The following is a 13106-nucleotide window of genomic DNA, read 5'->3' as shown; positions in this document are numbered from 1 at the left end:
AGAAGCAACACTCCAATGGGAATTAAAATATCAAAGATTTGCTGGCACCTGTAATTGGATCTCCTCCTTTGTATTCTATATATATCACCGAGGAGCTCTGACATTAATGGCTGCTGTACAGCTTTGTCCCAGAGTTCCATGCAGGTTCTCAAGCTGATATTTATTAGCACGGAGGTCATATCCAATCAGTCTATTGGCACGAACTGCCTAGAGTGTGTGTCTTAACAACGAGGGGAGAATTAAATCTACTGCTTTGCATCATGGTGCTGGAATAAGATGCTAACCGCCCAGGAGACTTAGTTGAATGGGTAATATATAAATGTCATAAGTAAACAAGTCAGCAATTCAGGCCTGGAGTCATTGTATTTCCCACAGCTGTGCAGAAGATGGGGATTTGGAAGAGTCAGACTGTTGGTCCATCCAGCCCAGCACTGTCTGCACTGACTAACGGCAGCTCTCCAATGTTTCAGTCAGGAGCCTTTTCCAGCCTCACAAGATTGAACCCGGGACCTCCTGTATCCAAAATATGTGTTCTCCCCCTAAGCCATACACCTTATTACCTGTGCCACTCTGAAGATCCCACAGCTGTTCCATATTGGGATCCTTGCTTTCCATTCGGACATACAGGAGAGTGGAAAGTGAATGGTAAGAAGCTGCATTATAACAAGTGAGACATTTTGCCCACCTAGCCCTGTGTTGTCTATAATGACAGGGAGCAGCAATCCAGGATGAAGTACAGCAGTCCTTCCCAGCCTCACCTGGAGATGCCAGGGGTTGAACCTGATACTTTCACATGCAAATGATGTGCTCTAATGCTGAGCTTTAGTCCTTTTAGCTTTCACAAAAAACTTTTCCGGAAAATGGACTATTTGTCTTGCCCATTGCTGTGACAATGTCCACATAGGAGCTTTGCAAAAGCAATGCTTTAGCACTAACCAGAAATTTCGGACAGCTGGATCCTGTTGATTGAGATGATGCTGATGATCCACATGGAGACTATTCCGCCACAGTTGCCCATGACTGTCTTGTGGAATAGTGGAGGTCATAGTACTGTGTGATTTGTGAGGTTCTGAATCAACACACCTGGCTCATGCATTGACATACTTAATGTAAACTCTGTTGCTATTTCTTGGTGCATCAGCAGCGCTCTGGTGAAGACGATGGGACACTAAGCACATTTTCTGCCGGTGATAAAAGAAGGATTTTACTCTTTGAATGTATCACTTGTGAATGTTGTTCATGTGGGAGCCAACTTGAAACGAATTCAGTTTTGGATGTGAGTTTTACATCTGAATTTTAGATGCAGGAGATGCAATGACAATAAATATGATTTAAGCAAGATGATGCATTGACAATGCAAAGTCTGTGAAGTTGAAGTTGATCTTAAAGATGTGTATGAAACTGTACATTTCTGATTCCAATGGACACAATTAGGGATTGGTATAATAAAGGACCCAACCGTGTGAAACTCATATATAAGTGGTACAAACAATCAAGTATAAATATGTGTGCCTTGAACAGACAAATGCATGCTGTCTGGATATGTCATGAGCCACTTTAAACAATTGAGCAAAAAAGCAAAAACCAAAACTCTGATGGAGACAGCAGGGTTAGCAAAGCAGAAGAGCCATTCATTAATCCAAAATAGTTTGGCTTTACTCCACGGAGGACACTTCATTTATTCTTTTGAAATCTGTAGTGTTCACAAGTTTGGCATATGAAATAATCACAAACAATGAATTATTGTGTTTGGAAGGGGGGGGGGAAACCCCAACACGGCATCTCTCCCCCACAAGAACTTTGTTTCTATCTACAACTGGAACTTCGTCTGAGGAAGCAAAACTGGCCAAAAAAAGTTTTCATAGATTATAGCTTTTCCTTTTACTCACTCCCCCCTTTTCCTAACATGAACAAGAGAGCTCTGATTCGGGGGGGGGGGGCTTGCACTTTGCCTAAATGGAATCTTTCTCCTCACTCTTGGCAACCATGGGAGTATTCTTGTGCAGTATGACAAGGCTCTCTCTAGTCAGTGCTATATTTATCTTGTAGCTGAACACACATTTGCAAGAGCTTGTTCAATAACAGAAAGGCAACAAGCCAAGGCAGTTGGGTCCTAGGAAGTTCTTTCCAGCATCCTCCCAACTCCGGGCTGACTGCAGCGGCTGAGTTTCCTGGCGGCCGGGAAGAGTTAACTGCCGACTTGCAACAAAGGATGATCTGACTTGCCTGTGGCTTTGTCCAAGGCGAAGAAATATCTGATAAGATGGAGTTCAACAAGCTTCTGAGTGCATCAGGAGGACCGAATCAGAGACGAGAAGAGGAGGCTCGTGCCAGTGCTGGCGGCACGGATGCCGATGTCAGTGATGACCTGGATTTTGTACAAATGTATCTTACCTGTTTACCTGAGAGATACATGGAGGCAAAGTTTACGCTGACAGCATATCTGGCATGCTGGCTAATCTTGAAACTCTGTAAGGTAAGAGGCTGATTGCAGAAGGCTGGAGGAGCATTACTAGTTAACTTTAGAAATGCAGGTCATTCCTGCTCCCTTTCTGCTGAGTGGTCATTTTAAAAGATATTTTTTAAAAGAAGGGAGGGTGCTGCTATGCTTAAAAGGCCTTTAAATGGTTGCCTTTAAATGTGGCATGCTAAACAACTGAAAAACATCCAAGGAACACTGCCTTTTATCTCCCTCTCACAGTGCTAAATAATAACCCCTATCCAAACTTCTAACATCTTTCCACAATAGTTGATTTCCTATTGTAACTTTTTAATATGGTTTTTGCTGTATAGATTGTTGTATTATTGTAAAGTGTTATGGTTTCCCACCCTATAAATGGGGTATATAAATATTTTATAAACAGAGAAACAAACATGTCATTCTCTACCAAACAGATTAATGAATTTAGGGATATGAGAGAACAAGTGAAAAAAATAGCTATTCCTTGTCTTTTTCAACTTTATCCTTGTACTTATTTGGGGGGTCCTATATATGTCTACTCAGATGTAAGTCCCATTGAGTTCAAAGGGGCTTACTCCCAGATAAGCAGTTATAACGACTGTCGCCTAAACTGCTGACGGGCTTACAGAACACATGAATATTGAATACTGCAGAGATTTCTGTTGACCTGGAATGTGACAATATTAGGCCTGACTTTTAAAACTAGCTTGTATATAGTTTAGACAATGTGAAGTCTTAATAGCTCTGACGTAACCGCTAAGAAACTATCCTCTAAAATCTGTAGCAAGAGAGGGATATTTAAATAGTTAAAGGAAAGAAAGAGGTGCTTTAACATGTGTTATTAAAAGTCTCCTCTGGGACATTCTGATATTTGTGTTTTAGGGAAAACCTCAAAACACTGAAATTCAGTAGACATGGAAATAATAACTCGTAGCTGCATAAAACTGTATATAGCATAATATCTGAACTTCCGAACTTCCATCCTTTCACTTTTTACTTCCTTGCAAAAAAAGAATGGGGATGAACTCAAGATAAGGGGGGAAGCTAGTTCTTCCGGATACTTGCAGTGTTTGTTAGTCTTTTGAAATATGGTAACACCCACACCATACATTTAAAACACATCCATACCACTTTAACAGTCATCACTTCCCCCAAAGAATGCTGGGAACTGTAGTTTGCTCCTCACAGAGCTACAATTCCCAGGACTCTTAAAATACCATGTTCTCAGGATTCCTTGGGGAAGCCACGTGCTTTAAATGTAAGTGCTTTAACTGCAGCCACTGATCCTGCAATGTGGCCACATCCTTATGCACAGAAGCTGACCTTGCCCCATGAACAGGATAAACCCATAAGAGAAGAGAAAGTCCATTGTGTATGATAATGACATTCTGTGACCATCCAAGTGTCAGAAAATGACAGATGACAGTATTTCTCAGATTTAATGAAACCATACTGTCTTCCTAAGTATGCTACATCTTCAGGGTCCTCCTGCATCCCCCAATCACTTAAAATTTCATTGGAAAGATTACCACCTGGCTCCTACATCTCCACCCACACTTTCTCCCAGCCTGTGTCCAGCTCCTGTGCCTGACCCATGGGACCATCCCTCCCTGGCTTCTTCTGTCCTGCTCTCTTTCCGTGGCACTTCTTCAGCCCAAGGCGCTGTCCACAGAGTATGCCACACGCCCATGGAGTGCAGGGGAGAGGAGCAGCAGGACAGATGGCACCAAGGTTAGAAGGCAAAGCAGGACAAATGGAGCAGGAGGCTTAAAAAGTGTGCTGTACTTGACAGTGGTGAAGCTACCTACTCTGGCACCAGGAGCAGCGTACATCCGGGGGCGTGGCTAGTGCATGTCCCAGGGGGCGTGGCACACCACCTGCAGGGTGTGGCGAGCGCTGAGCGTCCCAGATGGCACCCAGCGTGGACCATGCCCCTGCCCCCATCATTGTCCGCCAGTGGTACTCGATGGATGCTCCAGCAGCTATCAGAAATTCAGACTCCTAGGGAGATGGCCCTCACTGTGTAAAGGCCTATTTTCAATAAGATAAGCTTTATATACAGGGTGAGTCTTTTAATAGAGGCCCTGTGGAACATGTGTACTCTGTATCCATGGGGCCTCTTTTAAAGGACTCACCCTGTACACTGGGTGCTTACAGATGAGGGTTTATTGTGGGACTGGTGCTCCCCATGTATGCAGGTTTTTGCAGCACCCACACAAAATAATCTGTATCAAAATGCAAGCCCGAAAGGTATTTTTGGGCCTTCTCCATCTATATCCTGATTTTCCCTTTCTCGGAAAAACCCAAGACGTTTTTTTAACAAAACAAAATAAACTGTTGCCAGTGACCCATTTGTGAAAGCAGGGTGACCCATTTGCAGCATAAAGCCCTTTTCTGGAAGCATCCCGAGCCTTAGCTGTGTATTGGGCCTGGGATAGCGCACTTCGTAGAGCATGAGACTCGTCATCTCAGAATGGGCAAAAGATTTCTGCATTGCAGGGGGGTTGGACTAGCTGACCCTCATGGTCCCTGCCAACTCTTCAGTTCTACAGTTCTATGATTCTATAGACCTGTTTCCAATAAGATCAGCAAAATATTTTGTAGCCTCCTGAGGAAGGGGAGCGGGGCATACCATAACCTAATTTAGTATTAGGGAGTGTTAGTAACCTATAGTCTGAACACAACATAACTTCTATTTTATCTCTCTCCCACCCCCTAATTTCCTCCTACCCTATAAGATAAAGCCTAAGTGAGAAGCAAACCCTTGCAACGTGACTGCAGGCATGTATAGCTACGAAGACTATACTGTCTAATTATGCCTAACACAATGAACTTGCATGAAGGGCCTTTGTTTACAGTCTCCATCATCAGACTAGAATGAACAGAGCCATTGAAGAAAAGAAATGCAAAACCAGCTGCCTTTCGCAGCCTTCTGTTGTTCTCTTTTGGCAAAGAAACAGAGCCAAATTTATCCCAGGGGTGATTCCACTGAAGTCATCAGAAGGGAAAGTGCACCACGGATGAATTGGGTGGGTGTTTGTAGATGTTTGCTTTGCTGCTAGTTCCTACCTCCCCCTTCCCCTTCCCTGGCCACCCTAACTTTTGCTATTTGTCTTTCCTTTGCAGAGAGCTTTGGAGAAAAGATGCTCAGCCTCTCAAAAGGTAGGATTTCATATCAATTATAAAATGCCACCAGATGCTTCTTCATTAACAAACTCCCAACCCATTCTTGTGGACAACTAACAAAAAGTTTCATCTGAACAGTCTTAGGGCAAATGAGCTTGATTTAAAACAATTCTGGGTTTGTACATGCACTAAATAAGAAATTTAGATTTTCTTTTTATTGAAACAGTGAAGTATATATTATAGTATAGACAATACATAAAGAAGATTCTATAATTACCAGTTCATTCTGATTATATAGTTTACACTTACACATACACACACACAGCCACTGGTGTAGAAACAAAGCTATTGTGAAACCTAATATTTCACAAGAAGAACATTCCGTAAGATTTCCAAATTACAAAGATGTCAACCACATATCTTATTTCCAACTTCTTGGGTTATGTTTCTACTGAAGTTTGACATCAATAACAAAAACAATGTCAATTTAAAATATGTGAACAGCTATATTAACATGGAATGTCTCTATCACTTTTGCAGCTGAGCTTCCCTGCCCTCCATTCCTGCATAACGTTGGCTCTAAACATCCCTCCCCAATTAAAACAACAACAACAAGCTATTTGGACTTTACATCCTTTTCCTCCCTTGTCTTCACACAAAGCAGTTGGCAAGAGTGCCGACCTCCCCAGAGCAGATTCTTGCCAGAACGGACTAATCAATATTCAAAGGAGTAGGCTGCTCATTATGCAGCCATTGATTATCTCTGTAAGTTGCTCACTGTGCATTTTTCATTCTTCACTCTTTTCCTCCCTAACCGCACGCCTAACTGCGCATGTACGCACACAGGCGACCCTCCCCACAAGGCCTCCCTTTTGTGTCCAGCAGGAATACAAAACTGACAGAAAAAACCCCCCAACAACCCATTCAACACCCACCCATTGAGGTCAGGGCATGGTATGGAAAAGGAGGGGTGGAGGGGGAGTAAACCCATCCTGAATGCAAAATACTCATCCTCACCTTCCACACAGAAAAAAATAAATAAAAGGCAAAGGAAACCCCTAGCCCCTCTAATTCTAACAGTAAAGGTCAATGTAGCTGATGGAACTGTGTTCTGGAAAATGAGGAATGAAGAGATAATGGAATATGGGGCGCACCTTATCTATTGCAGCTGTTTCGAAATGCCACTGGGCTTGGATCAAAGCAATCCATTTGCAGCCTGTTTTGTGCTTCATCCAGCTTCCTGTTTCATTTGGGTTGCTATTGAAAGAAATGTAGTGGAGGCAGAATAATTTGTTCCTCATCCTAGTGGTGCCTCCTTACATTAAAGAGAAGGGAACAAGTGTGCTTTGGAATGATGAGTTGGTAGAAGGACAAACCAGGAGACAAAGCCACACTGTAGATTTAAAGCATGTGGCTTCCACCAAAGAATCCTTGGATCTGTGGTTTGTTAAGGGTTCTGGGAACTGTAGCTTTGTGTGAGGGATAAACTAAAATTCCCAAGAGTCTTTTGTGCTTTAAACGTATGGTGTGTATTGTTGTCCCCTGAAGTCTTATTCCATGAATTTTGATGACAAAGTGTTGCAATCATTTGGCTTTCTTTCCAGCTCAATGTCAAATGACACAAATGCAACTTTCTGAGCCGTTTTTTTTTTAAACTTCCAGAATTATACATTTAAATCACAATCAGTTCACACTGTGTCTTGATCTCAATTCATATGTTAATTTAGTGGTGTGGGAGCTTCCATGCAGTCAAGCTCAATGGATTAAAAGATGTGACTTTCTCTGAATGTCCGACTTAGAAGATTTCACTTTTGATTTGGGAGGACAAGTTTTTAATGATGACCATGGAAGAAGAAGACAGTCAAAATACATTCAGAATTTTTAAATTTATGGTTGCATTCAAACTATTGTGTGAGTTCTTTGTTTCAGACGTTGCACTGAGAGAATGGAATATCATCCTTTAACAGAACAGATTTACTGAAACCTATTCTGAGATAATAAATTGCTGATAGCTGTACCTTTTCTTAACTACTGGAGATTGGATCCCCACTAAACATTAGAAACTGTACTTTACTAACAAATCCCTTTCAAACAATATGCTTCAACTATGTTAGAACATATATAACATAGTTACTTTTCATGCCACTGTCAAGGTGCTGTTTGCAAGTCAAAAGGGCAAGGGAAGAGGATGCTGATGGGTTTTTGTTTGTTAAATCCAGCTCATTCAACATGCCCTTTCCTTGCAAGTGTTCTGCTTCTGTGCTCCTGCTTTCATTGTTTAGCAGCACTGCAGGCTTCTAAGAAGGATTGGTCAGCATTTTGCACAGTGGCCTGGCACCAGAACCTGTAAAATAAAATGCTCTGAACTAAGCTGCTTTAAGTGCTCTGCTCATTCAATAGCAGCAAGCAGATTTATTGTCCATCACATCTAGATACTTTTTTATTGTGTAACAAATTAAAAACAATAAAAATCCACGTTTAAAAAACCCATCCATTTTATACTATTTCTATAGCGAACAGTACATGCTGTCTTTCTCTGTCAGACACCAGAGGGGCCACATTCTGTAATTCCGAATTACATGGAAGCAGAGCTTTATTTAAGATGGGTTGAATAATAGAATCGTAGAGTTGGAAGGGACCACGAGGGTCATCTAGACCAACCCCCTGCAATGCAGGAATCTCTTGCCCATTGTGGGGCTTGAACTCCAAACCCCAAGATTAAGAGTCTCATGCTTACCAACTGAGCTATCCCGGCAGGTTGCTTTGGAACCTTCTTAGTTCTCTCTTGGTAAAAACAGCCAAAGGCCACTCTTTGCTTGAACTTTACTAAAACCTGCTGTTCCAATTCCCCAAAGTTTTCCAGAATGATTTATGCCTATCCAACAAGTAAGGGAAATATTTGTTTGCGTTTGTGCATCTCGTTACTTTCCTGGTTTTCACCATGCAGGAACAAAATAAGTTTAATGCTCAGCATCCAATTTTAACTGGTGCCAATTGTGGCAGTTTATTTTCTTTTCCGGCATCCAGGATAAATTATGTTATCCAGTGGACACACTCACGCTCATTATTAAAACAAACTCTGTTCTGCATATTTAGCAACATGATTGCTCTGGTAAAAATATGAACAGATTGCCCTCTGGTGGCCAATAAAAGCACACCTCATTAGATTACAGATAGGTAGCCGTGTTGGTCTGCCATAGTCAAAACAATTTTTTTTTTTCCCTTCCAGTAGCACCTTAAAGACCAACTAAGATAGTTCTTGGTACGAGCTTTCGTGTGCATGCACACTTCTTCAGATACACAGATTAAACATCAGATTAAACATTCTTGGCTCTGAAGCAGCAGGCTGACTTGTTTTGGGGGGGAGACACCATGTGAAATGCCTAATGTTCTTGAATACTCTGCAGATTTGCTTATTATATACTAGCAGCCTCAAATCTGGCATTGCTTGGAAATTCTAAGAAACCAAAGATCAGCGCAGTTTTGAAATCAGTGGGTAAAATCAGTGCAATTTTGAAATGTTTGCTATCTTGATTCAAAGTGAAGTCCAGTTGTATACAAGTGTAGATGACAATCAGTTCTGAGAATTTTAATAGAATTTATTTTGAGTGCTTAGAGTGGTATTCAACTAATTTTGTTCTGAGTAAACCTACTGAAATTAATGGACACAACTTAGTTATGTTTATTGATTTTGGTGCACCTACCATGTGTAAAACTAAGTTGAATACCACCAATATCACCCTTAGATTATATTTTAAGATAACGAAAAAGTTACCTCCCAAGTACAAAGAATGTTATGTTTCAAGCACAACTGGTTCATCCAGTATTGTTACTAATTTCAGTAGTCAAGACTGTCATTGCATCTAAAATGATTTATTTTCATTATGTAAACATTTCCTATTTCATCAGCAAGCTGGACAAATACGAACATGTACACAAACATAGGCTTAACTCCTGTATTCTTTGCTGAAATACAAAGAGCACTGCCTAAAAAGTTGGATTTCAGTGGCCTGTGACATGTACTGTCAAATCTGTCTTTTGCTTACCCTTGACTAGTAGAGATTGGAATGCATAAAACAGAGAGCCATAGATCTTTCCAGATATTTTAAACAAGTATTTTACTAAGGATTCATCCTGATTTGCTTGCACAAAAATTAGAGGGAGGCTATATGACATCAACTCTTTATTCAACGTTTAGTCAGATTTGTTTATGGTGAGATAAAAGTCACAGCAACATGCAATTGTTGTTCCACATCCCCACTGCTATCTCCATGTGCACCTGAAGATCAGGTGTGGATGAGGAAGGACCTTCATGTCATCAGGCTGAAGGCCCAAAGAGATCTAGAATCAAGAGGCACTTCCAGACTATCATTATTTTTAGGTGGGACTCAATCAACTACTGGCAAATTCAAGTTGTTCTATTTAGTGCTCTTGCACATCAAACCCACTTCCCTCCTAAACTGTGGGTGTGGGTGTGAAAAAGGAAATGGATGGGGAAACATACCAGATGTTTTGGATAATGCTTGATGCAATGTTTTACCTTCCTACAAATGAATCAGAATGAATGTTCAATAAATTGCCAAAGTCGTCTGACCTCCCTGAAAACTTTGCGCATGCAAATCAGGATGAATGCTCATTATACAGGTCATTTGGCAGTGACCTAGCTGTACTTATTGGGCTGGATCCAAACTTTGTCTTCTGTAAATGGGAAAGTTGCTTCTATCAGTGGGAGGTTTTTGATCCGGTGGAGAGATCCTATTGGCGGTGGAGAACAAGGTGCTTTTTGCCGATTTCTGCCTGCCCCTGCAGACCCCAATGCCACCTTCCATGCTGTTCAGGGGAGTCTCTCAACTCTCCGGATGAGATTTTTGGAGGGCACATGGAACTTGAGGGGAAAGAGGGATTCTGCAAAAGTTGCCTCCCTCCTCCCACTGGTAGGAGTGAAATATGGATCCAAGCCATTGTGTGTTAATTCATAGCTCTTTCAGTAAAAGCGTGTCTCTTAGGCCCTTTTTATTTCTTAAAAAAAAAACTTTGACCTTTAGGTTCTCTTATTTGGTCTTTTGGTTTTCATTGTCATTGCCTTTTTATTTCTAATACCCTCAATTGTTAACCTTTCATCTTGTCTCCTTGCTCTCTCCTTATGGTTATTTGCTCACTCCCTTATGTTAAATATTTCAAAGACACAAGGTCATATTTACCCTCTAATCTTTTCTTACCCCATCCCTTCTGGTTTGTTTGCTTGTCCACCAAGAATGTTGCTATTTAATCTCTTTCTTCTCAAGCTAGAGAGTTTGCTGCTATTTTTGAGCATCCTCTTCCTTTTTCTTCTTGGGTTTCACCATGAGCTAAGGCTGTGTACACATTTAAAACTCAACTAAGCCGTTCTTTTTCAAAGTTGCTTTGCAGTGGAAATGCATCAAAATGCATTTATTTGTTTGTTTATTAAATTCAAATACTGCCCCTCATCACAAGATCCCAGGGCGGTTCACAGAATAAATCATTATTTTGTTTAAAAATAACAGCCAACAGATACAGGGCAGATATGGATCGTGACCAATGTCGTGTGTAAACCCCTTCCTAAACTAGTGGTGGGACTGCGCTTGGTGCACGGTAAAGAGGAGTGTGTGTACACAGCCAAGGTCTTGTTGCTTTCAGTTATCAACCATTGCCAAAATCCTAGGCTTCTTCAAGCGGTATCCATGTGTACAGGGCAAATATGTTAAAAGGGGGCTCAGGCCTATGCATTTAGCTCAAGCCGGACCATTTGTCCATGGCTCTCGGGGGTTTCAGGCAGAGGGCAGTCTCAGTCCTGTCTGGCAATGCCAGGGAAAGAACCTGGGGCTTTCTGCATGCAGAACAGATGCACTTCCATTGAGTTATGGACCTTCCGTCAGAGGAAACTCCCCACTTCAGAAGTAGCAACAGCCATAAGGAGTAGCATGTTGACCTAGGCGGGTCTAGAGGTATTGGCCTGCAGTCACATTCTACTCATGTCTCCCTTCTATGGTAGTCAATGCCCCCAATGTCATGACTCACTGGCCTGCAGAGAGGTTCCGAACTGCACAAAGCCCCTACAGGTGAGCAGGTGATATCATGCAAAAAACCCACCCCCTAATGCTATTTCACACCAGGTGAACCCACACTCTTTGGTTGAATGTACAGTGGTACCTCGGGTTAAGAACCTGTTCTGGAGGTCCGTTCTTAACCTGAAACTGTTCTTAACCTGAGACACCACTTTAGCTAATGGGTCTTTCAGCTCCCGCTGCTGCCGCCGCACAATTTCTATTCTCATCCTGAAGCAAAGTTCTTAACCCAAGGTACTATTTCTGGTTTAGAGGAGTCTGTAACCTGAAGTGTCTGTAACCTGAAGCGCCTGTAACGTGAGGTACCACTGTACTAGGAAATGAAGACGGTTGTTTTTCTCCCCTTCTCCCCTCTTCTGCTCAGAACAAAACAAGAAATTCAAGGGTTACCATGTGACACCAGATGCCTAGGGCATCTCATCCTCCAGCCTTGTTGATTTAAGAGCATATCACTGAATGTGAGTGGAGGGGGGTGGAATATCTCCCACCCTGGAAAAAAAGAATTTTGGCATTAACAATCTTTTATGAGTGAGACTTAGAAAGAAAACACGTCTAAAATATTTGAGAGTGAGTTGGTTCAAATATGTACTTGCAGATAAAGCACTGCCAGAACAGACCCTTTTAACTCACAGTAGCCAATGCCTGGTCTGTTAAAAACTAACTTGAAACAAAGCAATGAATGGTGAGCAGAAAGTGCAGTTACAGTTGCCCGGCAATAGACAGTAGATGGCACAGATCCAGTGAAAGGGCGCAACCTGACATTTCTCCACCACTTTGGGCTGGCTAACAATATAAAGCAATGCTTGGGATTATCCCTGAATAGACCTGAAAGTTAATAGGCAAATGTAGGGGCACGGTATAACAATAATCTTCAGCCTCTGCATCAGTGCCATTAAAGAAAACGAAGGAAAATGCCAAAGACCCTAGTGTGGGTTATATAGCAAATGCATGTTTTTCCATAGCCAACTGAAGATTTTGGCATTTTGTGATCAGAATATGAGCTGGCGGCTGGCACTTTCCCTAGGCACTGCTTGGCAATGTTGAAGGGCCCAGCCTCCCTGGAAAGAAGGTTTTTTTGTTGGAAATCTTTCATTACCAAGGATTAGCTGTTTGGTAAACTTGGGTCTCCCATAATAGTCTGACGGGAAGTTCCATCTAATGAAAAGCTCATTGAAGAGCTGCTGGGAATGACTAGCTTGTGTCTAACTTCTTGTTAGGATTTCAGTACGGCGCTTCCCTCCCACTGTCCATTGCTCAAGAGGACAGAAACATGTTACGCAGTTCTATTAAGGATATTATTGAGAGGTTGACAACAAAGTCCAAAGATTCCACAGAGGATGGGCACTGGAGAAGGATAAGGGGTTATGACAGGCAGTGCCAAGGCTGGGCTGTGGGCAGAATTCTGAGGTGAGCCAAGAGTGGGGATGGACGGG

At 42.0% G+C, this 13106-nt stretch overlaps 2 protein-coding genes across 9 annotated transcripts in view; one reads left to right on the top strand and one right to left on the bottom strand.

The window, feature by feature from the left end:
* Window positions 1–13106, bottom strand: part of GPR148 (G protein-coupled receptor 148) — a 96496-nt gene that overhangs the window by 50289 nt on the left and 33101 nt on the right. Inside the window, exon 3 of one of the 7 annotated variants that reach the window (XR_014548577.1) lies at window positions 2270–2368. The exons of 5 other annotated variants lie outside the window; for them this stretch is intronic. The gene's annotated coding sequence lies outside the window, so the exon portion shown is untranslated. Of the gene's footprint in view, window positions 1–2269; window positions 2403–13106 lie in introns of those variants that run through there. One more of the 7 variants, XR_014548578.1, reaches the window with a different exon arrangement.
* The window catches only part of ARHGEF4 (Rho guanine nucleotide exchange factor 4), a 159320-nt gene continuing 148195 nt past the window's right edge, over window positions 1982–13106 (top strand). Inside the window, exons 1-2 of one of the 2 annotated variants that reach the window (XM_083615185.1) lie at window positions 1982–2476; window positions 5588–5623. In XM_083615185.1, coding sequence (XP_083471311.1) covers window positions 2264–2476; window positions 5588–5623 — 249 coding nt within the window. In that variant the 5' untranslated portion in view covers window positions 1982–2263. Of the gene's footprint in view, window positions 2477–5199; window positions 5491–5587; window positions 5624–13106 lie in introns of those variants that run through there. The other variant, XM_083615186.1, reaches the window with a different exon arrangement.

The sequence above is a fragment of the Podarcis filfolensis genome, assembly GCF_964270895.1.
Source record: "Podarcis filfolensis genome assembly, chromosome: 5".
Classification (NCBI taxonomy): domain Eukaryota; kingdom Metazoa; phylum Chordata; class Lepidosauria; order Squamata; family Lacertidae; genus Podarcis; species Podarcis filfolensis.
The sequence above is the reverse complement of the archived record's forward strand: the minus strand, read 5'-3'. Positions and strand labels throughout refer to the sequence as shown.